The sequence below is a fragment of the Macaca mulatta genome, chromosome 7 (assembly GCF_049350105.2).
Source record: "Macaca mulatta isolate MMU2019108-1 chromosome 7, T2T-MMU8v2.0, whole genome shotgun sequence".
NCBI lineage: Eukaryota > Metazoa > Chordata > Mammalia > Primates > Cercopithecidae > Macaca > Macaca mulatta.
In genome coordinates, this window is record NC_133412.1 from 176110069 (window position 1) to 176137871 (window position 27803).

At 47.5% G+C, this 27803-nt stretch overlaps 1 protein-coding gene across 1 annotated transcript; it reads left to right on the plus strand.

The window, feature by feature from the left end:
* Nucleotides 1–5569: 5569 nt before the first annotated feature.
* Nucleotides 5570–6482, plus strand: LOC693699 (nudC domain-containing protein 2). The gene has a single exon (XM_001082159.5). The coding sequence runs from the start codon at nucleotides 5598–5600 to the stop codon at nucleotides 6069–6071; it is 474 nt and encodes a 157-aa protein (XP_001082159.3). The 5' UTR covers nucleotides 5570–5597; the 3' UTR covers nucleotides 6072–6482.
* The last annotated feature ends 21321 nt before the right edge of the window (nucleotides 6483–27803 follow it).

The window sequence follows — 27803 nt, forward strand, 5'->3', positions numbered from 1 at the left end:
TGCTAGCACCTCCGTGGGGAGGGTAAGACCTGAGCTTTCCGCAGCTCACTGGCCTTCAAGAAAAACCCTTGCTTTCTCTTCTAAAACTCGCACCTCCCATCTCACCCCCGAGACAGTGAGTGAGCCGCAGGTGTCTTTAGTGGCATGCCCTTTTTTCAGTTTGAGACGGAGTCTCTCTCTGTCGCCCAGGCTGGAGTGCAGTGGCGCAATCTCGGCTCACTGCAAGCTCAGCCTCCTGAGTAGCTGGGACTACAGGCGCCCGCCACCACGCCCGGCTAATTTTTTGTCTTTTTAGTAGAGATGGGGTTTCACCGTGTTAGCCAGGATGGAAGTGGCATACTCTTAGCCCATACTGCACTGTTAGTGTGTATATTCATATATTTTATTTATTTATTTATTTATTTTGAGACAGAGTCTCGCTCTGTCACCAGGCTGGAGTGCAGTGGCGTGATCTCGGCTCACTGCTCCCTCCACCTCCCGAGTTCAAGCAGTTCTCCTGCCTCAGCCTCCCGAGTAGCTGGGATTACAGGCGCGGGCTACCACGCCCGGCTACTTTTTGTATTTTTAGTAGAGACAGGGTTTCACCATGTTGGCCAGGATGGTCTCGATATCTTGACCTCACGATCCACCTGCCTCGGCCTCCCAAAGTGCTGGAATTACAGGTGTGAGCCACCACGCCCTGCCTGTGTGTATTCATTTATAACTTACAGGCACTGTTCATAACCGGTTTGTTCAACATCAATCACACTAACACGCCGTTTTCTTCCTGCACCCACAAGTCTAGGCCCAGGCCATTGCTATCCTGGGGCTGGGATTGCTCTGTGCTGTCAGGCTGCCACTTCTCAGAGGAGGGAACTGAGGTCAGAGAGTCAATCAAGTGAGTTGCTCAGGGTCACTCAGCTGCTACACGGAGGAGGGAGCCAGGTGGGCTGACTGTGAGACAGAACTCCTCCACCGAGCTTGGCTTCCAAGGGCCGCTGGTAAGTGGAGGGGAGGTGGACCCCTTCAGCTGGGCTACAGCCCGTAGCCGAGCCTGTCCTGAACTTCCCCACGGCCAGCTACAGTGAGTACAGCCCCTTGGGTCTTGGGTCACAGACCCTGAGGACCACTGCAGGGATGTCCTGTCGATGGGACTGGCTGTGGGGTGTCCCACAGGGGAACATCCCTTACAAACCTGGATTTCCTCTCATCACTGGGGTACAGTAGGTGTGCTTCAGCTTTCCTGCTTCTAGCAGAGCACCTTTCCCAAATCCCGGGTGGTTCCCAGGGGTGACCCAAACTGGCAGCCAGCCCTCTGCAGCTGTGCGCTGCTCACTACCCCTCCGTTTCCTCCACCTTTCCACTCACACCCCAGGCTGTCCGAAGTGGACCTGTTGGCACTTCCCCACCTTGAGCTTTTTCTGGCCCTTGTTGACACGCTGCCTAGCCATTGAGATTGACCCCACCAGCCTCTTCCTGGAGTGTGAGTCCAGGCTCCTCTGCAGCCCTCGGCCACTGAGTCAAAGGCCTCATGGGTGCCCACGGAGTACTGGCCATCAGTGCCATGAGGCCAGGGCCTGCAGCACCGAGTTGAAGACCTTGTGGGTGCCCACAGAGTGCCCATCAGCACCACGAGGCCAGGGCCTGCAGCAGGTCTGTGTGCCACTGCACAGCCTCCACAGCAGGATTCTGCCCTTGCCTGGCCCTGATTGCAGGGGTGGCTCTAATGACCGCTTCACGCTGATCACCTTTCTCAGAAAGACTGACAGTGCTGGTCCCCAGGAATCATGCCTCTGAGTGTCCTTGCCTTGTGTTGTCCCTTACCCCCCAACTCTGGGCTGAGTCATAGACTTGTTTTGATCAATGGAACCTTCACAGGCTTGACATGAGCTTTAGGGCCTGCCTGCTCTTGTTTCTGAAAACTCTGTTACCCTGTAAAAAAGCTTGAGATCCTGGTCCTGAAGAATCCTGAATTCCAGTCCGGAGACAGAGAAATGGAAACATCCACGCAGGGAAGGTAGCAGCAGGTTTCCTATGATTGGATTAGTTGGCTGTGCCACCATTCAAGCCTGGGGTGCTGGGATGGGCCAGGAGGTAACCCCAGGCCTTACCCCACCCTAGCCCAGAGAATCCTTCTCTGGGTAGAGTCCAGGAAGGCTTTGTTGGCGATTGATCTGACTTCCAGAGATGCCGAGCCCAGCCTGCTAGGGGTCATGATCCATCCATGAGCCAAGCTTTACCACTCAATGGTGGTCCGAGGCTTTCAACAGTGAGAAGGTAGGCCCTGGATGTGCCACGTGAAGGCAGAGGCTGGCAGGTCCCAGGCTGGGGCACCGTGACCTGCACCTTTCCATCTCCCCACCCCAAAGCCGGATCGTGGTCTCTGAATGCCATTTCCCATGGAAATGAACCAGGTTCTTTGGAGAAGTGACTGGATTTTGCTATGGGAGGAAGGAAGTATACAAGGGGAGCCTGGGAATCTGGTGCCAGAGACCAAAGAAGCACCCAAAATAATGGGGTCACGTCCAAAGGACTTGGGAGCCAAACTAAAGGGCCTCCTACTGGCCTATTAAAAAAAAGGACATTGATGAAAACAGCAAAGACAAGAATATAAAAATTCATAATGATAGTTTTTTTAAATGTTTTTTTTCTTTTGAGGTGGAGTCTCACTCTGTCACCAGGCTGGAGTGCAGTGGTGGGATCTCAGCTCACTGCAACCTCCGCCTTCCGGGTTCAAGCGATTCTCCTGCCTCAGCCTCCGAGTAGCTGGGACTACAGGCGTGCGCCACCACGCCCGGCTAATATTTGTATTTTTAGTAGAGATGGAGTTTCACCATGTTGGCCAGGATGGTCTCGATCTCTTGACCTCGTGATCCGTCCACCTTGGCCTCCCAAAGTGCTGGGATTACAGGCGTGAACCACCCACACCCGGACTAAAAAATTTTATTTGAGACAGGGTCTCACTGTGTTGCCCAGGCTGGAGTGCAGTGGTGCGATCATGGTTCACTACAGCCTAGACCTCCCGGCTTAAGTGATCCTCCCACTTCAGTTCCCCTGCTAACCCCCCTGTGAGTAACTGGAAGTACAGGCGCATGCCACCATGAGTGGCTAATTTTTAATTTTTTTGTGTGTGAGATAGGGTCTTGCTTTGTTGCCCAGGTTGGAGTGCAGCGGTGTAATCACAGCTCACTGCAGCCTCAACCTCTTGGGCTCAAGCAGTCCTCCCACCTCAGCCTCCCAAGTAGCTGAGACTTACAGGCACAAATCACACCTGGCTAATTTTTTTTTCTTTTAATTTTTTCGTAGAGACAGGATTTTGCTGTGTTGTCCAGGCTGGTCTTGAACTCCTGAACTCAAGCTGTCCTCCTGCCTCAGCCTCCAAGTTTTTTTAAAAGCACCTATTGATCACCATTGGAGCTGAGAATATTAGGCATGTATCCAACTTTCTTATCTGTACTGTTTCAGGATAATCAAATCATTGAAGGAGAAAGTTCTTTCTAGGAGAATTCCAGGTAATACATGCAACAGAGTATGTCAGAATTAGAAAATTACTAATTCGGGGCCAGGCGTGGTGGCTCATGCCCGTCATCCTAGCACTTTGGGAGGCTGAGGCAGGCAGATGCACACACACACCCCCATATGTCAAGGCCCTGCCCTTTAAGCTAGAACAACTTCCAGGGGATTTAAAGAGCTGGTGCCTTTTAAAGAATCACCCCTTCAGTCGGGCGTGGAGGCTTACGCCTGTAATCCCAGGCTCACGTAATCCTCCCCCAAAAAACAGAATTAAAGGAAGACAGAAAGTCAAGAAAACAAATGACCAACATGAAATATGTTTTTTTTTATTTTATTTTTTGAGACAGTGTCACTGTCACCCAGGCTGAAGTGCAATGGCATGATCTCTGCTCACTACAACCTCCATCTCCTGGGTTCAGGTGATTCTCCCACCTCAGCCTCCTGAGTAGCTGGGACTACAGGCATGCACCGCCGTGCCCAGCTAATTTTTTTTTTTTTTTTTTTTTTTTTGGTAGAGACAGGATTTCACCATGCTGGCCAGGCTGGTCTCAAACTCCTGATGTCAAGTGATCTGCCTGTCTCAGCCTCCCAAAGTGCTGGAATTATAGGTGTGAGCCACCACACCCAGCCTAACATGAAATATCAATAAAGAGAAAACCGAAAAAGAAACCAAAAGCAATCCTAGGGCTTAAAAGTAGAATAACTGAAATGAAAATTCACTAGAGAGATTCAAAGGCAGATTTGAACAGTCACAAGAAAAGAATGAGAATATGAAGATGCGACAATGGAAATAATTAACTGAGGACAGGAAGAAACAAGGTTGAAGAAGAGGGAACAGAGCCTAAGGTAACCCTGGGACACAATAAAGTGGACCAACATACGCGTTATGGGAGTCACATAAGGGGAAGAGGAAGGACATGCAGGCAGAGAGATTATTTGAAGAAATAATGGCAGAAGACTTTGTGAAATTGGTGGAAGACATGAAAATAAACATCCAAAAAAGATCGATGACCTCTAAAGAAGATGAACTCAGTAAGATCTGCTGGACAAAAGACTTAAACAGATATTTCTCAAAAGAAGCTGTACAAATAGTCAAGAGGTGCATGGAAAAATGCCTAGGATCACTAATCACTAGGGAAATGCAAATTAAAACCACAATGAGATATCACCTCACACCTGTTAGCGTGACTTTTTTCAAAACGTGAAAGATAACAAGTGTTGGCAAGGATGCGGAGAGAAGGGAACCGTTGTACATTGTTGATGGGAATGTAAACTAGTTACACTAAGATGGACAACAGTATGGAGAATCCTCAAAAAAAAAAAAAAAAAAAAAAAGGCCGGGCGCGGTGGCTCAAGCCTGTAATCCCAGCACTTTGGGAGGCCGAGGTGGGTGGATCACGAGGTCAGGAGATCGAGACTATCCTGGCTAACATGGTGAAACCCCGTCTCTACTAAAAATACAAAAAAAACTAGCCGGGCGTGGTGGCGGGCGCCTGTAGTCCCAGCTACTCGGGAGGCTGAGGCAGGAGAATGGCGTGAACCCGGGAGGCGGAGCTTTGCAGTGAGCCGAGATCACGCCACTGCACTCCAGCCTGGGCGACAGAGCGAGACTCCGTCTCAAAAAAAAAAAAAAAGAAAAAAAAGGACTTACGCAATGATCTAGCAGTCTCTTCTGGGTGTAAATCCAAAGGAATCCAAATCAGTATGTTGGCTGGGCATAATCCTAGCACTTTGGGAGGCCGAGGTGGGAGGATCACAAGCTCAGGAGTACGAAACCAGCCTGAGCAGTGTATCATGACCCCATCTCTACAGAAAATAATTAGCCAGGCGCAGTAGCCTGTGCCTACAGTACCAATTACTCCAGAGGCTGAGGCAGGAGGATCATGTGAGCCCAGGAGATTGAAGCTACAGTGAGCTGTGATCACACCACTGCATTCCAGCCTGGGTGACAGAGCGAGATTCTGGCTCAAAAAACAAACCAGTCAGAATGTAAGTAATGAGATAGAGGACTTGAAAACACAATAAACCGGCGTAGCCTGAGCGTGGGATTCCGCGCGTGCGCTCGGCTCCACCTGGTGCGGCTACGGCCGGGAAGCCACTGGACTATGTCGGCCCCGTTTGAGGAGCGGAGTGGGGTGGTTCCGTGCGGGACCCCGTGGGGCCAGTGGTACCAGACCCTGGAGGAGGTGTTCATTGAAGTTCAGGTGCCTCCAGGCACGCGCGCCCAGGATATCCAGTGCGGCCTGCAGAGCCGGCATGTGGCGCTGTCGGTGGGCGGCCGCGAGATCCTCAAGGGCAAACTCTTTGATTCTACAATAGCTGATGAGGGAACATGGACTTTGGAGGATAGAAAAATGGTTCGTATTGTTCTCACAAAGACAAAGAGAGATGCAGCAAATTGTTGGACTTCTCTACTAGAATCTGAATATGCAGCGGATCCTTGGGTGCAAGACCAAATGCAGAGAAAGCTTACATTAGAGAGATTCCAAAAAGAAAATCCTGGTTTTGACTTCAGTGGAGCAGAAATCTCAGGAAACTACACTAAAGGTGGACCAGATTTCTCAAACCTTGAGAAATAACTGCTTTTTTTTCCTGAATTCTGTGGATCCTAGCAGATATTGCCAACTTAATCAGAGAAACAGATTATGTAATGGAAGAAAAATGTGGATGCCTACAGTTAACAGATTGCAAAATATATTTTAAAATGGTTCTAAAAATTGCATTCAAACATGATTTACGTAGGAAATGTACTGTGGGAACTATTCTATGGATACATGGTAAAGTTGTTTTGGACTTGTTTTTGCTCAGCATGAAGTTTTATATGCTGCATTTTACTAATTCCATATTTAACCATATTTTTAATACAAAATAACATTAGAGTATAGATCATGTGAAATGAAGGGTGCCTTTGGGGAAAATTAACTTTTTCTTTTGATAAGTATGATATTCAATAAAGTTTTCTAAATAGGAAAAAAGAAAAAAAAAGAAAACACAATAAACCAGCTAGGTATAATAGACATAGACAAAATATATAACAACAACAGAATCCACATTTCTTAAGTGAGCATGGGACATTTTCCAGGATAGACCATAAGTTTCACCACAAATTAAGTCTCAATAGATTTTAAAAGATATCATTTAAAGTATCTTCTGTGACCACAACAGGATGAGATTAGAGACCAATAATAGAAGGAAACTGGAAAGTTCACAAATTTGTAGAAATTAACACTCATTTAAGAACCAGTGGATGAATGAAGAAATCACAGGGGAAATACAAAAATACGTAGAGACCAGTGAAAACAAAAACACAATATACCAAAACTTACAAGATGCAATGAAAGTAGCGCTAAGGGGCAGATTTGTAACAATAAGCACATTTAAAACATCTCAGCCAGGCACGGTGGTTCATGCCTGAAATCCCAGCAGTTTGGGAGGCCAAGGTGGGAGGATTGCCTGAGCTCAGGAGTTCAAGACTAGCTTGGACAACATGGCGAAATACCGTCTTTATGAAAAATGGAAAAACTAGCCAGGCGTGGTGGCACATGTCTATAGTCCAGACTACTAAAGACGTTGAGGTGGGAGGATCACTTGAGCCTGGGAGGTCGAGGCTGTGGTCACACCGCTGCCCTCCAGCCTGGGCCACAGAGTGAGATCCTGTCTCAAAGAAATATATGTATATTTATATTATATATAATATATAAATGTAATATATATTACACCTGTAATCCCAGCACTTTGGGAGGCTGAGACAGACAGATCACTTGAGCCCAGCAGTTCAAGACCAGACTGACCAACATGGTTGAAACCTTGCCTCTACCAAAAAATACAAAAATTAGCTGGGCGTGGTGGCACATGCCTGTAATCCCAGCTACTTGGGAGGCTGAGGCAGGAGAATTGCTTGAACCCGGGAGGCAGAGGTTGCAGTGAGCTGAGATCACGCCATTGCACTCCAGCCTGGGGGACGGAGTGAGATCTGTCTCAGAAAAATAATAATATATTAAAAACATCTCAAATAAATCAACCACTTAACTTCCCAACTTAAGGACCTAGAAAATTAAGGAGAAACTAGGGTGGGCGCGGTGGCTCACGCCTGTAATCCCAGCACTTTGGGAGGCCAAGCCAGGCGGATCACGAGGTGAGGAGTTTGAGACCAGCCTGACCAACGTGGTGAAGCCTGTCTCTACTAAAAATACAAGATTAGCCGGGCCTGGCTGGTTGCGTGTACCTGTAATCCCAGCTACTCGGGACGCTGAGACGGGAGAATAACTTGAACCCGGGAGGCGGAGGTTGCAGGAGTTGAGATCACGCCATTACACTCCAGCCTGGGAAACAGAGTGCGACTCCGTCTCAAAAAAGAAAAAGAAAATTAAGTAGAAACTAAACCCAAAGCTAGCCCATGAAAGGACATTTAAAAGATTAGAGCATGGCCGGGCGCGGTGGCTTACGCCTGTAATCCCAGCACTTTGGGAGGCCGAGGCGGGCAGATCACAAGGTCAGGAGATCGAGACCACGGTGAAACCCCGTCTCTACTAAAAATACGAAAAATTAGCCGGGCGCGGTTGTGGGCGCCTGTAGTCCCAGCTACTCGGGAGGCTGAGGCAGGAGAATGGCGTGAACCCGGGAGGCGGAGCTTGCAGTGAGCCGAGATCGCGCCACTGCACTCCAGCCTGGGCTGGGCGACAGAGCGAGACTCCGTCTCAAAAAAATAAAAATAAAAATAAAAAAATAAAAGATTAGAGCAGGCGGGGCACGGTAGCTCATGCCTGTAATCCCAGCACCTTGGGAGGCTGAGGTGGGTGGATTACCTGAGGTCAGGAATTCAACACCAGCCTGGCCAACTTGGCAAAACCTCGTGACTACTAAAAATACAAAAATTAGCTGGGCATGGTGGTGCATGCCCACAATTCCAGTTACTTGGGAGGCTGAGGCAGGAGAATCGCTTGAACCCGGGGGGCAGAAGTTTCAATGAGCCAAGATCATACCACTGCATTCCAGCCTGGGCAACAGAGTGAGACTCCGTCTCAAAAAATAATAATAAATAAATAACAAAGAAATAAAAGATTAGAGCAGAAGTAAATGAAATAAATAATAGAAAAACAACATAGAGCCAGGCATGGTGGCTCATGCCTGCAATCCCAGAACTTTGGGAGGCCAAGACAGGTGGATCACTTCAGCTGAAGAGTTCCAGAGCAGCCTGGCCAACATGGCGAAACCCCATCACTACCAAAAAATACAAAAATTAGCAGGATGTGGTGATGCACATCTGCTTGTGCTGGGGAAGCTGAGGCAGGGGAATTGCTTTAACCCGGTGAGGGGTGAAGGTTGCTGTGAGCTGAGATCGTGCCATTGCACTCCAGCCTGGATGACAGAGCTTGACTCCGATTCAAAAAACAAAAAACAAACAAACAAAACAAAAGAGAGAGACTAATGCTTTCTTCAGTATGTCAATTGCATTTTTCAAGTCTAGAATTTCTGCCTGATTCTTTTTAGTTATTTCAATCTTTTTGTGAAATTTCTCTGATAGGATTCTGAATTCCTTCTCTCTGTTGTCTTGACTTTATGTTTCCTCAAAACAGCTATTTTGAATCATCTCTCTGAAAGGTCACATATCTGTTTGTCTGGGATTGGTCTCTGGTGCCTTATTTAGTTTGTTTGGTGAGGACATGTTGGATGTTTGTTGGTTTGTGGATGTTGTTTGTTGGTTTCTGGATGTTTATTGGGTTGTGGATGTTTGTTGGTTTGTGAATGTTTGTTGGTTTGTGGATGTTGTTTGTTGGTTTGTGGATGTTGTTTGTTGGTTTGTGGATGTTTTTTGTTGGTTTGTGGATGTTGTTTGTTGGTTTGTGGATGTTTGTTGGTTTGTGGATGTTGTTTGTTGGTTTGTGAATGTTTGTTGGTTTGTGGATGTTGTTTGTTGGTTTGTGGATGTTTTTTGTTGGTTTGTGGATGTTGTTTGTTGGTTTGTGAATGTTTGTTGGTTTGTGGATGTTGTTTGTTGGTTTGTGAATGTTTGTTGGTTTGTGGATGTTGTTTGTTGGTTTGTGGATGTTGTTTGTTGGTTTGTGGATGTTGTTTGTTGGTTTGTGGATTTTTTTGTTGGTTTGTGGATGTTGTTTGTTGGTTTGTGGATGTTGTTTGTTGGTTTGTGGATGTTTGTTGGTTTGTGGATGTTGTTTGTTGGTTTGTGGATGTTTGTTGGTTTGTGGATGTTTGTTCGTTTGTGAATGTTGGTTTGTGGATGTTGTTTGTTGGTTTGTGAATGTTTGTTGGTTTGTGGATGTTGTTTGTTGGTTTGTGGATGTTTTTTGTTGGTTTGTGGATGTTGTTTGTTGGTTTGTGAATGTTTGTTGGTTTGTGGATGTTGTTTGTTGGTTTGTGAATGTTTGTTGGTTTGTGGATGTTGTTTGTTGGTTTGTGGATGTTTTTTGTTGGTTTGTGGATGTTGTTTGTTGGTTTGTGGATGTTTGAAGAGTTAGGTATTTATTGTAGTTGTCACAGTATGGGCTTGTTTGTACCTGTCCTTCTTGGGAAGGCTTTCCAAGTATTTGAAGGCACTTGGATGTTGTGATCTAAGTTTTTGGTCACTGCAGCCACAGCTGCATAAAGGGTAGCCCAAGCCCAGTAACATTTGTGCCCATCCCTCTTGAGAAGGCTTTCTGGGTAATCAAAGGGAATTGAGTGTTTTGATCTTAATTCTTTGGTGTCTGTAGCCATATCTGCACTAGTGGGTGCCGCAAGTCCAATAATGCCGCAACTCTTGCTGCCTTGTGCTGCCTTGGTGGGCTTCGGTAAGACCCAGGAGGATTCCCTGGATTACCAGGCAAAGTCTCTAGTTCTCTTCCTTCACTTTCACCCACACAGAAGGAGTCTCTCCTTCCGTGTCGGATTGCCAAGAGTTGGGGGAAGGATGGTGCCAGCACTTTCGTGGCCACCACGGCAGGGACTGTGCTGGCTCATACCTGAAGCTAGCACAGTACTGGATCTTGCCTGAGGCCCATGGCAACTACTGCCTGGCTACCACTGATGTTTCCTCCAGGCCTAAGAGCTCTTTAGTCAGCAGGTGGTGAATCCTTTCCCCAATCCTTCGGGGAAGGAGGCTCACTGCTGGCCCAGGGTGGGTCTACAAATGCCACCCAGAAGCTAGGGCTTGTAATCAGGGGCTTCAGGAATCTGCTTGGTGCTTTATTTTACTGTGACTGAGGTGGTACACAAGGGCAAAACAAAGTTCTCTTTACTCTTCCCTCTCCTTTCTACAAGCAGAAGGAAGGAGTCTTTCCCTAAATTGCACTGTCTGGCATTTGGGGGCAGGTGGTGTAAGCACTCCCTGGGCTGCCACAGCTGGTGTCTTACTGGGTTGGGTGCACCCCACGTCTACTGGCTCTGAGCCCAATGCAGCACCAGGATTTGCCTAAGGACTGCAGTCCTTATGGCCCAACTGTCTTTCAAATGTATTCAGGACCCCAGGGCATTTTAGTCAGCGGGTGGATGGGCTAGCTGAAACTCAGGTTCCTACTGCTGGGACAGAGCATTCCCCTGTAGCAAGGGCTACGCTAAATGCTCCTTCATGAGAGTTGGCAGAATTCTGCCCTATGTTGTGTCCCGCTGTGACAGGGCAGTACTAATTTCCAATGCAAAGTCTCCAAATCACTAAGCTTTCCCTACCCCAAGCACACAGCTTCTCTCTGCATGTGCTCCTGGGGGATGGGGCAGGGGTGGTGGAGGCAATGCAAGGCTGTCTTTCCTCCCCTCTTCGGTGCCTCGTTACTTGAATAATGCTAAAGCCAGGTGCTCTGATCAGTCATCTGCCTTTTGGTTCTTATGAAGGAGCTTTCTTGCATGAATAGTTATTCAATTTGGTGTTCCTGTTGGGGAACGATCATTGGAGGGTTCTGTTCTGCCATCTTGCCCTGCCTTCTCCACAAAAGATTTCATTTCCATTGGATACATTATCTATAGGTGGAACTGCTGGGTAGGTGTATCTTTAACTCCTTTTTTTTTTTTTTCGCTCTGTTGCCCAGGCTGGAGTGCAGTGGTGCGATCTCGGCTCACTGCAAGCTGTACCTCCTGGGTTCACGCCATTCTCCTGCCTCGGCTTCCCAAGTAGCTGGGACCACAGGCGCCCACCACCATGCTCGGCTAATTTTTTTGTTTGTTTTGTTTTGTTTTGTTTTTTTGAGATGGAGTCTTGCTCTGCCACCCAGGCTGGAGGTGCAGTGGCGCGATCTTGGCTCACTGCAAGCTGTACCTCCCAGGTTCACGCCATTCTCCTGCCTCAGCTTCCCGTGTAGCTGGGACTACAGGTGCCCACCACCACGCCCGGCTATTTTTTTGTAGTTTTTTTAGTAGAGATGGGGTTTCACCATGTTCCATGTTAGCCAGGATGGTCTCAATCTCCTGACCTCGTGATGCCCCCACCTCGGCCTCCCAAAGTGCTGGGATTACAGGCGTGAGCCACCGCGCCTGGCCAATTTTTTGTATTTCTTAGTGGAGACAGGGTTTCACCGTGTTTGCCAGGATGGTCTCAATCTCCTGACCTCGTGATCTGCCTGCCTCAGCCTCACCAAGTGCTGGGATTACAGGTGTGAGCCACCGTGCACGGCCCCTATCTTTGTCTTTAAGAAACTGCCAAACCATGCTCCAGAGTGGTTTTAATGTTTTGCATTTCCACCAGCAGTGTGTGAAAGTTCTAGCTGCCCACATCCTCACCGACACTTAGCATTGTCAGTCTTTTTTCAAAATTTTGGACATTTACAATTACAAACTGATTCAACTGTATGATGACTTACTATAAAACTACAGTAAATCAACACAGTGTGGTGTTGGCACATTTAGACATTGTAATCTATGAAACAGATTCCAAAAATCAGTCTACACCTACATGGTCAGTTGACTTTTGACAAAGGATAGTCTTTCGAGAAAAGATGCTGGACCCCTTCACATCAAGGAAAAATGAACTTTGATCTTATATTTACACTGTTACACCGTGTACAAAAGTTAATTTAAGATGGATCATAGCCTTAAGGGAAAAGCTAAAACTAGAAAACTTCTAGAAGAAAGCGTAGGAGAAAATCTTTGTAACTTTGGAAGAAACAAAGATATCTTCTTAAAATTTGTTTAATTTTTAATTTTTATGTTTTAAAATTTTATAGTACATTTGATAAGATTTCTAATAGTATAGAAAACACAGCATTAAAGAAAAAATTGGGCCAGGTGCCATGGCTCACGCCTGTAATCCCAGCACTTGGCGAGGCCAAGGCAGGCAGATCACGAGGTCAGGGGATCGAGACCATCCTGGCTAACATAGTGAAACCCTGTCTCTACTAAAATACAAAAAACTAGCCGGGCGTGGTGGCGGGTGCCTGTAGTCCCAGCTACTTGGGAGGCTGAGGCAGGAGAATGGCGTGAACCCGGGAGGCAGAGCTTGCAGTGAGTGGGGATCATGCCACTGCACTCCAGCCTGGGCGACAGGGCAAGACTCTATCTCAAAAAAAAAAAAAAAAAATTGGTAAATTGAAGCTAAATGTAATTGAGCCTCTAGTAAATATCACTTTATAAAGAGGAGTAATCTAAATAACACCTCGAGGAAACAATTAGCCCAACTTAGAATGTGTGCAACTGCACAGAACAGAGGATTTGGTTTCTCCAATAAGTTAACAGCATAAAAAAAGGTGGGGGAGAGGGGAGGTTGGGACTTAGAGAGACTCAAGGACCCAACAGCCAAATGCAACGTGTAGACTTTATGTCCATCCTGATCTTAACAAACCAACTGTTACAAAGGTCTTTGGGCCGGAATGATCCAATCTGAAGATAACTGGGAAATAGTTTCAAGAAGAGGTTCATTTTGTTGGTGGTGTATTGGCAAGATGATTATATTTTTTTAAATCCCAAATCGGGTTAATTACGCAATCAATAGTGTTTGTGGGAGCAAGACCATGGTGTCTAGGATTTACTGTAAAATATCCCAGTAGGGAAGATGAGGGTGGAAAAGCGGCCAGTGTTGCCCTGTTTGTTTGAGATAACTGTAGATTTTAAAATGTTGCATTCTTAAAAATTAAGGTGGGCCCGGCCTGGTAGCTTGTGCCTGTAATCCCAGTACTTTGGGAGGCCGAAGTGGGCGGATCATGAGGTCAGGAGATCAAGACCATCCTGGCGAACATGGTGAAACCCTGTCTCTATTAAAATTACAAAAATTAGCCGGACATGGTGGCGGGCACCTGTAGTCCCAGCTACTTGGGAGGCTGAGGCAGGAGAATGGCTTGAACCTGGGAGTCAGAGGTTGCAGTGAGCCGAGATAGCGCCACTGCACTCCAGCCTGGGTGACAGTGCGAGACTCCATCTCAAAAAATACAAAAACAAAAACAAAAAAATTTAAGGTGAAACTCACAGCAAAGTAATCGTTTTAATGTGAACAATTCAGTGGTGTTTAGTGTATTCAAAATGTCATGCAACTACCCCCTCATTCAGAGCATTGTCCTCAGCCCAGAGGACAGCCCTGCAGCTGGTAAGGATAAGCTCTGCATTCCCCGCTTGCCCCGGCTGCTGGCAGGTACCAATCTGCTTTCCGTTTCTGTGGGAAAGTGCTGCTTTTTTTGAATCTGGGCTTATGATACAACTTTCTTTACTTTTGTGTTTATTTGAATTATTGTAACAAAGATGTTTCCCACCACATAAGGGTCCAGTCTCCTGGCCTTCGCTCCTGCTGTACCCACCTCCGGGTTTGTCCCTTGGTTTGTTTCAGCCACAAGCAACATGAAACCTTGACTGACCCTAACTGCCTTAAACAGCTAAGGGACTCTCATAGTGGCAGGAGCCGGCAGGACACAGAGGGCCTGCCTCCTTGGCAAGTCCCAGGGGTCTGGCCCCGGGCACAGGGTGCTTCTGGCTGTCCGTGGGGCTTCTCCTGGCCTGGCAGGAGGTGAGAGGGCTCTGCAGCTTCCACTGTGCCCAGGCCTGCCGTGCCCCCCACCATCTCCTGGGGGCCTTCTGACACTTTCTCTACTGCTCCTTCCTCAGCACCTGGAATTGCCAAGATTTTCATCTGCGATGTCTGAAGGCAGGGACCTTGACTGAGTCTTCTGTGTTCTGGCGCCAGTAGAGCTACGTCATTAAATTTGGAAGGAGCTGGGGCTGTTTTTCAAGTAGAGGCGCTGGGGGGGACGTGGAGGTCTGTGGAGGGTGCAGGGCTTGGTCTTGGCTGGCACCCCAGCCTCCCTGCTCCTGTTTTGGCGTCTGTCTACTTCTGAGACTGACCACCTGTTCCTCTGTAACGCACCCCGAGCCCTGCCGGCTGTGTCAGGAGCCCACCCTCTCTCTGCCCAGCAGTCCAGGTGATGCAGGGGTCCCTGTTCAGGCCAGGCCAGCCTGGGTTTGGAGATGGTGACATCCAGGTCGTCAACCCATGCGGGTGAATAACCTGGCACTCAGCAGGGCCTGCCAGGCTGGCGTGCGTGACTGCTTTGTAGAGGGAGGCTGGACATGGGCTGGTGGGAGCCAGCAGGGCTGTCTGCTGCTGGGATGATGCTGGCGGGCGGTGGCCCTGTTTGCAGTGGGTCTGGTGTTTTCTTTCTTCTTCTTCTTTTTTTTTCTCTTTTTTTTTTTTTTTGAGGCATGGTCTTACTCTCACACCCAGACTGGAGTGCTGTGGTACGATCTCAGCTCACTGCAACCTCCACCTTGCAGGCTCAAGTGATCCCCCTAACTCAGCCTCCTGAGTAACTGAGACTGCAAGCCTGCAGCACCACGTCCAGATAATTTGTTTGGTGTTTGGTAGAAGCAAGGTCTCACTGTGTTGCCCAGGCTGATCTCGAACTCCCGAACTCAAGAAATCCTCCTACCTCAGCCCCTAAAATGCTGGGATTATAGGTGTGAGCTACCAGGCCCCATCAGGTCTGGTGTTTGCAAGCTTGTCTGTGCTTTACCCCCTCTCAGGACCCGTAATGGGAGCCGTGATGGAGCCTGAGGATCTCTCTCTTTTTTTTTTTTTAATTTATTTTTAGTAGAGATGAGATTTCCCTATGTTGTCCAGGTTGGTCTTGAACTCTTGAACTACAGCAGTCTCCACCTTGGCCTCCCAAAATGCTGAGATTACAGATGTGAACCACTGTGCCTGGCCAGGAGCTGTCTTAAGTGGCTTCTTTGGTGGCCAGCTTAAGCAAAAAAGGTGTGTTTATGAGGGTGGGTATGGACTCAGCACTGGCCAGGCTGTGGGCCTGGAGGGCTCTCTGGGCTCTCTCTGTCCCCATTGCCGGCCTCCCTGGGCTCCTGGCTGAATCTCTTGGCCTGCTGCTGGTTTCCACAGCTCCTGTGGCAGAGAACGTGGCTGTCCATTGATGGCCTCTCTCTGTCCTCATTCCAATGCCAGATGTGGGGGAGGGGGTTCTCCAGATAGCTTGGATCTGGCGCCAACAGCTATGATGGGTAGAGCAGCTGCTAGAATGTCTGAATGGCAGTGAGCCTTCACTGTGAAGGGCAGCAGGACCAGAAGAAGTCAATCGGGAATCTCTGTTTCCTCACAGGTGATATAGGTGCCCTGCAAGTTCAGAAGGCAGGTATGAGTGCCCTGGCAGACAAGGAGAAGATGGGAGGAGATGATCCGTCCTGCCGAGTCTCTGCTTGGTTCCTTGGTCCTGCCTTCCTATTGGGAAAATGGCCATGCCATGTCCTGCCCTAACCACCCCCTCATACACACACACACACACACACACAGAGACATGTATATACACACACAAGCATAGCATATATTTGTGTGTATACATACATACATATATATATACACCATATATATACACCATATATATGTATATATGTATTTATATATGTATATATGCATGTATACTCTATATATATATGTTTTTTTTTGAGATGGGATCTCACTCTGTTGCCCCGCCTGGAGTGCAGTAGTGCAATCACAGCTCTACTCAAACCCCTGGGCTCAAGCAATCCTCCCACCGCAGCCTTCTGAGTAGCTGGGACTACTGCTATGTGCCACTACACCCAGCTAATTTTTTATTTTTTATTTTTGTGAAGACGGGGTTTTGCTATGTTGCCCAGGCTCGTCTCGAATTCCTGACTTCAAACAATCCCCCTACCTCAGCCTTCCAAGTAGCTGGAATTATAGAAGTGCACCACCTCACCTGGCTATATTAGTGTATTTCTAACACGCAGCAAAATATAAGTTGTTTTCCAAAGCACCTTAGATGTTGCTCGCTGGGAGCTGGAATGAGTCAGTTGCTGCAGCTCCCTGTCTCTCCACTGGCTTTGGCAGCACCTGTGAGGAGGCTGCCATCACTTACAATCCTCTCACTACTCTTTGTTCATAATCCCTAGGGTTCCTGGGTGGCAGAGCTAGGCTGTGTCATAGCAGCCCAAGCCAGAGGGTTCCAGTTCTCCCTGACTGGTGTCTGGATGAGGCATGGTGACAGAGGCCTCCAGATGAACCATGAAGTGAGTAGAGCCCTACTGGGCCTTCACTCGTTTAGCCCCATCCAAGGCCCTAGGAGGTATGTTTTTATAACATTTGCGAAAGTATAATATTATAAGGTCGGGTGCGGTGGCTCAAGCCTGTAATCCCACCTTGGCCTTTGGGAGGCCGAGACGGGTGGATCACGAGGTCAGGAGATTGAGACCATCCTGGCTAACACAGTGAAACCCCATCTCTACTAAAAAATACAAAAAACTAGCCAGGCGAGGTGGCGGGTGCCTGTAGTCCCAGCTACTCGGGAGGCTGAGGCAGGAGAATGGCGTAAACCCGGGAGGCGGAGCTTGCAGAGAGCTGAGATCTGGCCACTGCACTCCAGCCTGGGCGACAGAGCGAGACTCTGCCTCAAAAAAAAAAAAAAAAGAAAATATAATATTATAATTGCGAAAGATTAAGTCAGCTGTCTCTTCCATTCCAACCTCCCCTCCATCATGTTTCCTTTGTGTCAAGTAGAGTTTTGGGTGGCCGTGGATATTTTTTGTACTAGCTAAAGAGAAGCTGAGTTTGGGACTCATTGCTGGAATATCTGTGTGGTCTCCTCTCTGTAGTTAGCTGTCCCTGTGTAGGAATGGGCCCCAGGTGCATGTCCACATCCACTCTGCTGCCCCACTCCAGGTTTGTCACAAACTGAGTGTGTGTCCCCCAAATTCATTTGTTGAAACCTTAATCCCCAATGTGATGGTATTAGGAGGTGGGGCTTTCATGAGGATAGAGGCCTCAAGGATGGGATTGGTGCCCTCAGAAAAAGAGGCACAGGGCCAGGTACAGTGGCTCATGCCTGTAATCCCAGCACTTTGGGAGGCTGGGGTGGGTGGATAAGGAGTTTGAAACCAGCCTGGGCAATATGGCAAAACCCCATCTCTACGAAAAATGCAAAAATTAGCTGGGTGTGGAGGCACATGCCTGTGGTTCCAGCTACTTGGGAGGCTGAGATGGGAGAATCAATTGAGCCCAGGAGGCGGAGGTTGCAGTAAGCCAAGATCATGCCATTGCATTTCATCCTGGGCAACAGAGCAAGACTGTCTCAAGAAAAAAAAAGGCATGGGGAGCTTGCATGCACACATACACAAACACACAGAGACACATATGCACACATACCAACACAGACACACACACAGACACACACACACACAAAACACACAGACACACACAAATGCAAACGCACATAGACACATGCACACACAGATACACAAATACAGACACACACAAAATCATGGGCACACACACAAACACATAGACAAACACACGAAAACAGAAACACACAGACACACACAAACACAGACACATGTACACACACCGATACACAAACAGACACAGGCACACAAAATCATGTGCACACACACACACAGACACAAACACATGAAAACAGAAACACACAGACACAAATGCAAACACACAGACACAAACACAGACACATGCACACACAGACACAAACAGACACACAAAAACATGGGCACACACAAACACACAAACACACAGAGACACACACAAATACACACGCATACACACACACAGACACACACGCACACTCTTTCTCTCTCCCCCTTCTCCCTTCTCTCTGCCTTGTGAAGGTATGAGGAGACTTGTCTGCCACCTGCAGGCCAGGAACAGGGCCTCACCACACTCCCAGGCTTCGGCAGCTGGGTCTTGGACTTCCCAGCCTCCAGAACTGTGAGAACTAAATGTCTGTTCTTTGAGCCCCAAGTCAATGAAAGTTTGTTACAGCAGCCTTCGCTGACAGAGACAGGGTCCATGTAGCCCCTCAAAGGATTCGGGGCCAGAAGCTGGATTGCACTGAGAATGCATTCTCTGGCGCCCAACACCAGAAGCATGCCAGTCATGAAGACAAAGTTTGAAATGTACAGTGAGAAGCTTGGTGGTGGGAAATTATTTCCAACTTTAGAGATGTAAAATTGTTAGTACAATATTCAATGTTTATTGATACTCAATTAAAACAGTTCTACCTGTCAGAAATACTCAGTAATGTAGTGTATATAATTTTTTTTTTTTTTTTTTGAGATAGGTTCTTACTCTGTTACCTAGGCTGGAATGCCATGGCACAATCACGGCTCACTGCAGCCTTCACCTCCTGGGCTCAGGTGATCCTTCCACCTTGGCCTCCCCGGTAGCTGGGACTACAGGAGTGTGCCACTACCATGCCTGGCTCATTTTTTGTATTTTTTTGTAGAGGGAAGGTTTTGTCCAGTTGCCCAGACTGCTCTCGAATTCCTAGACTCAAGCAATCCACCCACCTCAGCCTCCCAAAGTGCTGGGATTACAGGCACGAGCCACCATGCCCGGCCCCTAGTGTATATAATTTTCAATGCACCACAGTATTTTTAAATGAGAATTGCATACAATATAGTTTATCAGAAACTGTATTGTGTTTGTGGACACAACGCTGTAGCAGATCTATACTCAGCAAGTGCATGTGTGTGTAAAGGCACATGCTTTATGCATACCAATGTGTCCGAATAAACAGGACCCACAGTTGCCACCTATACAGCAAAACAATCTGCAAAACAAGTGTTTTTCTGTAGCTTGATATATCATAACAGCATTTATTTTAACATGTAATAGAGTCGGGGTCTCGCTATGTGGCCCAGGTTGGTCATGAACTCCTGGTCTCAAGTGATCCTCCTGCCTCAACTTCCCAAAGTACTGGGATTATAGGCATGAGCCACTATTCCTGGACATATAACAGCAATTTTTAAAAAGCATCTGAGGCTAGGCATGGTGGCTCACACCTGTAATCCCAACACTTTGGGAGGCCAAGGTGGATGGATCACTTGAGGTCAGGAGTTTGAGACCAGCCTGGCCAACATGGTGAAACGCCATCTCTACTAAAAATGCAAAAATTAGCCAGGCATGGTGGCAGGTGCCTGTAATCCCACCTACTCCAGAGGCTGAGGCAGGAGAATTGCTTGAACTGGGAGGCGGAGATTGCAGTGAGCCGAGACCAAGCCACTGCACTCCAGCCTGGGTGACAGAGTGAGACTCTGTCTCAAGAAAAATAAATAAATAAAATAAAAAGCATTTGAATTGCTCTTGTGTATGTTTTAATATCAGGTTTATTGTGTCATTTTCAGAATTACTGATGGAAAGGAAGTATCCTAAGGGAATCCAAAAAGTTAATGAAATGGCATGAAACACTGTTGTCTCAACAAGGGGCAATGGGAACAAAAAGGGGAAAAAATTGAGGCAGCTCCTTTAGTAAAAGCATTATTATTTTTTGTATTTGTGATGTTTGTGATATTAGCACATTTGCGATTTGTTGTGAGTTTTTTCATTCCAAATAAACATTAACTCACACCTAATATTTTAGTCACCATTTTGTATTGTCTTTCTTACATACAGCTCCCGGAACTGTGTGTGTTTCAGGCCTCACACACCGGATCTGTTCTTGTCCGGCTGCTCTCGCTCATGGCCGCTGTTCTGTGATCCTTACAACCTCCCCTCAGGGATTCTCACCCTTATTTTATGAATGAGGAGTCCTCCCTTTGAGCACCTCCAGGAACCAGCAGGCCCTGGGCTCCTGGCCCTCGTGTTCTGGGCCTGGCTGTTGAAGAGGTGAAGAGAACCACACAGCTGTAAGTGGTATATGGGTTCTATTTGCCTTTTAGCTTCCACTTCCTGGGCCCCATGGGCCCCGCTAAGCCTGAACCTTCTCTCACAACCACGTTATTTGGTTCTCACAAAATCCTCTGCAGTCTCAGAGTGGTGAGGCAATTTACCCAAGACCACCCTGCCAACAAGTGGGAGAGCTGGGGTTCGAACCTGTGTCTCCCACGCCAGAGGTGGTCAGCAGTCACCACGGCACACTGGGGTCGTTAAAAAGCCTTCAGCGCAAGGAACAGAAAAGGGACGGTTCTGTTTCCCAGCAGGTAACTCAGAGGCAGGGGCTTCCAGGACTGACGCGTGCGTCAGCTCAAGGCTGATGAAAAAAGCTCAGACATGCTCTCTTCCTCCCGCCTTTTCCCTTCGGGATGCCTGCTGCAGAGCCAGGCAGCACCTCCCCACACAGGCACACTCAGAGGCAGGAGGCAGCGGCATCTCTCCTCACATCTGTTTTTCTTTTTTTCACAATATGCATTTTTGATTTATTACAGTGTATGTTAAATTAGTACTTTGGGTGGGGTGCGGTGGCTCACGCCTGTAATCCCAGCACTTTGGGAGGCTAAGGCAAGTGGATCACCTGAGGTCAGGACTTCCAGACCAGCCTGGCCAACATGGTGAAACCCTGTCTCTACTAGAAAATACAAAAATTAGCCAGGCATGGTGGTGTGCACCTGTAATCCCAGCTACTCAGGAGGTTGAGGCAGGAGAATTGCTTGAACCACCTGGGAGGTGGAGGTTGCAGTGAGTCAAGATCGTGCCACTGCACCCCAGCCTGGGTAACAGAGCGAGACTCCATCTCAAAAAGAAAAAAAAAAAAATTGGGCCGGGCACAGTGGCTCACACCTGTAATCCCAGCACCTGAGGTCAGGAGTTCGAGACCAGCCTGACCAACATGGAGAAACCCTGTCTCTACTAAAAATCAAAATTATCTACTAAAAATACAAAATTAGCCGGGTGTGGTGGCACATACCTATAATTCCAGCTACTCGGGAGGCTGAGGCAGGAGAATTGCTTGAATCCAGGAGGCTGGGTTTGTTGCAGTGAGCCGAGATCGTGCCATTGCACTCTAGCCTGGGCAACAAGAGCGAAATTCCATCTCAAAAAAATTAGTACTTTGAACACTTGTCAAACCCCTCAAACACTGTACAACTGTTTGTTAAACTCCATCTCCCTCCTGCCAGCTCTTTGTGCTAATACTGTCGTATATTTTCCTTTTATCTATGTTATAAATCCCATGTAAGACATGATTGTAGTGACTTAAAAATCAATATTTATTTCTCCTTTCCCCCGCATTTCCCCTTTCTGGAGCTCTTTATTCCTTCCTGCAGTATGATGCTTCCATCTGGGATCATTTTCCTGAAGGCTGAAGAACTTGCTTTTTCATTTGTTCGTTTGTTTTTGAGACATAGTCTCACTCTGTTGCCCAGGCTGGAGTGTGGTGGCAGGATCATAGTTCCTCATAGCCTCGAATTCCTGGGCTCATGTGATCCTCCTGCCTCAACCTTCCTAATAGCTGGGACCACAGGTGCATGCCATCCAGCCCAGCTTTTATATATATATATATATATACACACACACATTTTTTTTTTTTTTTTTTGAGATGGAGTTTTGCTCTTGTTGCCCAGGCTAGAGTGCAATGGCGCAATCTTGGCTCACTGCAACCTCCACCTCCCAGGTTCAAGAGATTCTCCTGCCTCAGCCTCCCAAGTAGCTGGGATTACAGGCATGTGCCACCATGCCCAGTTAATTTTGTATTTTTAGTACAGACGGGGTTTCTCCATGTCGGTCAGGCTGGTCTCAAACTCCTGACCTCAGGTGATCTGCCCACCTCGGCCTCCCAAAGTGCTGGGATTACAGGCATGAGCCATCACACCTGGCCAGCCAAGATAATTTTTAAACTTTTTTTTGGTAGAGACAGGATCTTGCTATGTTGCCAGGGCTAGTCTCAAACTCCTGGCCTCAAGTAGTCCTCCCACCTTGGCCTCCCAAAGTGCTGGCAGTACAGGTGTGAGCCACTGTGCCTGGCCCAAGTACTTTTTTCAGTGCCTGTCTGCTGTTGGTAAATTCTTTCCTTTTAAAAAAAAATCTGGCTGTGTGCGGTGGCTCACATCTGTAATCCCAGCACTTTGGGAGGCCGAGGCAGGTGGATCACCTGAGGTCAGGAGTTCCAGACCAGCCTGGCCAACATGGTGAAACCCTGTCTCTACTAAAAATACAAAAATTAGCCGGGCGTGGTGGCGGGCACCTGTAGTCCCAGCTACTTGGGAGGCTGAGGCAGGAGAATGGTGTGAACCCAGGAGGTGGAGCTTGTAGTGAGCGGAGATAGCGCCACTGAACTCCAGCCTAGGCAACAGAGCAAGACTCCATCTCAAAAAATAAAAACATCTAAAGTCGTCATTATTTTGCGTTTATATTTGATGGATGTTTTTTCTGTTTATAAAATATTAGGGTTTTATTTTTGTCTTCTAGCGCATTAAGGATGTAATTCCATTGTCTTCTAGCTTCCATAGTTTTAAGCAAAAGCCAACACTCTTACAACCATTTTACTTCTCTAAAAATAACATTCCTTTTTTCTCTGGCTGTTTTAAATTTTTTTTCTTTGTCTAGGGCTTTTATCTAGTTCTTGATGATTGCCTGGATGTGGCTTTGCACTTGTTCTGCTTCATTATGCTCCTGGGGGGTTCACTGAGCTGCTCAATTCTGCGAGTTGGTGCCTTTCATTTATTATTATTATTTTTTAGAGAGAGAGGGTCTTGCTTCATCACCCAGGCTGGAGCATAGTGGCACAATCAGGGGTCACTACAGCCTCGATTTCCTGGGCTCATGTGATCCTCTCATCTCAGCCTCCCAAGTAGTTGGGACTAAAGGCATGTGCCACATGCTCAGCTAATTTTTAAATGTTTTGTAGAGACAGTGTTTCACCATGTTGCTCAGGCTGGTGTTGAACTCCTGGGCTCAAGAGAGTAGTAAGCGGAGATAGCGCCATTGCACTCCAGCCTAGGCAACAGAGCAAGACTCCATCTCAAAAAATAAAAACATCTAAAGTCATCATTATTTTGCATTTATATTTGATGGATGTTTTTTCTGTTTGTAAAATATTAGGGTTTTATTTTTGTCTTCTAGCGCATTAAGGATGTAATTCCATTGTCTTCTGGCTTCCATAGTTTTAAGCAAAAGTCAACACTCTGACCACAAAGCTATACATGAACTGCAGACCCTAGGGTGCTCAGCAGAAAAGCAGAGAGGAATCTACTCTTGAAAGACAGCTACATTGGATGAAATTTATGAGTTTACTGCTTTTAACTTGACTTGTATAGCATAGTGTATTCCCAAACTGTGTAGTTTGGGATGCAGAAAGCTAAAGATTCATTGGTGTGATGTATCAGAGGAGAACCTGATGTTGGCAGAGAAATTGGGAATTAGGGGAGAAACTCAGAAGCAAGGAAACCACAGAGAAAATGAGCCACTAAGTCTATATTTTAAAATTTTTTGTAGAGATGGGATCTCACTATGTTGCCCAGGCTGGTCTCAAGCTCTTAGTTTGAAGTGATCCGTTTGCCTTGGAATAAGGACATTTTCTATAAACAAAACCTGAGGGAAATTGCCACCAGCTGCTGTTTATCATAAGAAATGCCAAAGCAGGCTGGGGGCAGTGGCTCACGTCTGTAATCCCAGCACTTTGGGAGGCCGAGGCGGGCGGATCAAGAAGTCAGGAGATCAAGACCATCCTGGCTAACACAGCGAAACCCCCTCTCTACTAAAAATACAAAAAATTAGCTGGGCGTGGTGGCGGACGCCTGTAGTCCCAGCTACTCAGAAGCCTGAGACAGCAGAATGGCGTGAACCCTGGAGGCGGAGCTGGCAGTAAGCTGAGATCACTCCACTGCACTCCCACCTGGGCGACAGAGCAAGACTCCGTCTCAAAAAAGAAAAACATGCCAAAGCAAATTTGGGATAAATGGAAATGACCCTAGATGGCAGTTCAGTTCTACAGGTAGAAATGGATAGCAACAGAAGGGTACGTATGTGTGCAGACATATTAATAAAAGACAAGATGGGGGGCTGGGGGCGATCCAGCACTTTGTGAGGCCAAGGCAGGAGAATTTCTTGAGCCTGGGAGTTTGAAGCTGCAGTGAACCATGATCACACCACTGCCCTTCAGCCTAGGTGATGGAGCAAGACTGCGTCTCAAAAAAAAAAAAAAAAAAAAAAAAAAAAAAAAAAAAGTTACCATTTATTTATTTGTTATATTGTTATTATTATTATTATTTTTTTTTTGAGATGGAGTCTTGCTCTGTTGCCTAGGCTTGAGTACAGTGTCAGGATCTCAGCTCACTGCAAGCTCCACCTCCTGGGTTCATGCCATTCTCCTGCCTCAGCCTCCTGAGTAGCTGGGACTACAGGCACCCACCACCTCGCCCGGCTAATTTTTCGTATTTTTAGTAGAGTCGGGGTTTCACTGTGTTAGCCAGGATGGTCTCGATCTCCTGACCCGGTGATCCACCCGCCTCGGCCTCCCAAAGTGTTGGGATTACAGGCGTGAGCCACCATGCCCGGCCTTGTTGTCATTATTTTCTTTAAGAAATAGTGTTTCAGTCTGTTGCCCAGACTGGAGTGCAGTGACACAATCATAGCTCACTGCAACCTCAAATTCCTGGGCTCAAGCAATCATCCTGCCTTAGCCTCCTGAGTAGCTGGGGCTACAGGTGCATGCCACAATGCCTAGCTAATTCTTTATTTGGTTTTTTTTTTGAGACGGAGTCTCGCTCTGTCGCCCAGGCTGGAGTGCAGTGGCACCATCTCGGCTCACTGCAAGCTCCGCCTCCCGGGTTTACGCCATTCTCCTGCCTCAGCCTCCCAAGTAGCTGGGACTAGAGGCGCCCGCCACCACGCCTGGCTAATTGTTTTTTGTATTTTTAGTAGAGATAGGGTTTCACCATGTTAGCCAGGATGGTCTTGATCTCCTGTCCTCATGATCTGCCCACCTCTGCCTCCCAAAGTGCTGGAATTACAGGCGTGAGCCACTGCGCCCAGCCATCCCCAGCTAATTCTTTTATTTTTTTATTTTTATTTATTTTTATTTATTTATTTTTTTTTGAGATGGAGTCTCGCTCTATCACCCAGGGTGGAGTGCAATGGTGCAATCTCGGCTCACTGCAGCCTCTGCCTCCCGGGTTCAAGTGATTCTTCTGCCTTAGTCTCCTGAGTAGCTGGGACTACAGGCACCCACCACCATGTCTGGCTAATTTTTGTATTTTTAGTAGAAATGAGCCTGGGTGTGGTGGCTCACACCTGTAATCCCATCACTTTGGGAGGCCAAGGCAGGTGGATTACTTGAGGTCAGCAGTTCGAGGCCAGACTGGCCAACATGGTAAAACCCCGTCTCTACTAAAAATACAAAAAAATTAGCTGAGCATGGTGGTGTGTGCCCGTAATCCCAGCTACTCAGGAGGCTGAGGCAGGAGAATTGCTTGAACCCAGGAGGCGGAGGTTGCAGTGAGCTAAGATTATACCACTGCACTCCAGCCTGGCCAATAGAGTGATGCTGTCTCAAAAAATAAATAGGTCGGGCATGGTGGCTCATGCCTGTAATCCCAGCACTGGGAAGTCGAGGTAGGCACATCATTTGAGGTCAGGAGTTTGTGACCAGCCTGGCCAACATGGTGAAACCCCGTCTCTACTAATAATACAAAAATTAGCTGGGTGTGGTGGTGCGCACCTGTAGTCCCAGCTACTTGGGAGGCTGAGGCATGAGAACCGCTTGAACTCAGAGGTTGCAGTGAGCTGTGATTGCACCACTGCACTCCAGCCTAGTCGACAGAGAGAGACTCTGTCTTAAAAATAAATAAATAGTAGAGATGGGGTTTTACCATGTTGGCCAGTCATTATTATTATTATTATTATTATTATTATTATTTTGAGACAGAGTCTCAATCTGTCACCCAGGCTGGAGTGCAGTGGCGCGATCTCAGCTCACCACAACCTCCACCTCCCGGGTTCAAATGATTGATTCTTCTGCCACAGCCTCTGGAGTAGCTGGGACTACAGGCATGTGCCACAATGTCCAGATAATTTTTTGTAGTTTTAGTAGAGACAGGGTTTCACCGTGTTAGCCAGGATGGTCTCGATCTCCTGACCTCGTGATCTGCCTGCCTCGGCCTCCCAAAGTGCTGTGATTACAGGCGTGAGCCACCGCGCCGGCCAATTATTTTATTTTTAGTAGAGACAGGGTCTCACCTGTTGCCCAGGCTGGTCTCAAATTCCTGGGCTCAAGCAACCCTCCCACCTCGGCCTCCCAAAGAGCTGGCATTATAGGCATGAGCTGCTGTGCCCAGCCCTGACTTTACTCTTGAAAGCGAAAATAGGCCGGGCGCGGTGGCTCAAGCCTGTAATCCCAGCACTTTGGGAGGCCAAGACAGGTGCATCACGAGGTCAGGAGATCGAGACCATCCTGGCTAACACGGTGAAACCCCGTCTCTACTAAAAAATACGAAAAACTAGCCAGGCGAGGTGGCGGGCGCCTGTAGTCCCAGCTTCTCGGGAGGCTGAGGCAGGAGAACGGCGTAAACCCGGGAGGCGGAGCTTGCAGTAAGCCTAGATCGCGCCACTGCACTCCAGCCTGGGTGACAGTGAGACTCCGTCTAAAAAAAAAAAAAAAAAAAAAAAAAAGACAGCGAAAATAAGAGTGCTTTATTCTGTTTGTATAATAAGTAGATGTGGTATTTGACTGCAGCAGCACTGGCGATGGGGCAGGTGGAAATATTCTACTGCTCTATTTTACTTGAAGTAATTCAATTCTAATTCTGAGACGACTGGGATTAGTTAAAATGCACATTTCCATCTCCAGTGCCATCACTAAAAAACAATAATGCAAACACATATTGCTGGAAATGCAATAGGAAAATTGTGGAATACTAAAAAATATTGTCTTAACACAAAAGAAGGCAGGAAAGAAGCAATAGAGAAACCAAAAGAGATGAGACAAAATCAGTAGTAACCTGGCAGACCCCACTCTGCCTTAGCTCCAGCCGAAATTCCATGTGGATGAAACAAACCCTCCAATTAAAAGGTCAAGATGTTCAGACCAGGCAGGGTAGAGGTGACGGTGTCTGGGAAGCAGGGGAAAGAGGCTGAGCCAGGGCTTGGAGGGGAGGAGCAGGGGTGGTACCAGTGCCCATCTCCGCATGGCCAGGGCCACCTGGGCCACTCCGAGTCC

What these genes read in the sequence shown, in the direction of transcription:
- LOC693699 (XM_001082159.5), top strand. Translation starts at nt 5,598, where the DNA reads ATGTCGGCCCCGTTTGAGGAGCGGAGTGGGGTGGTTCCGTGCGGGACC.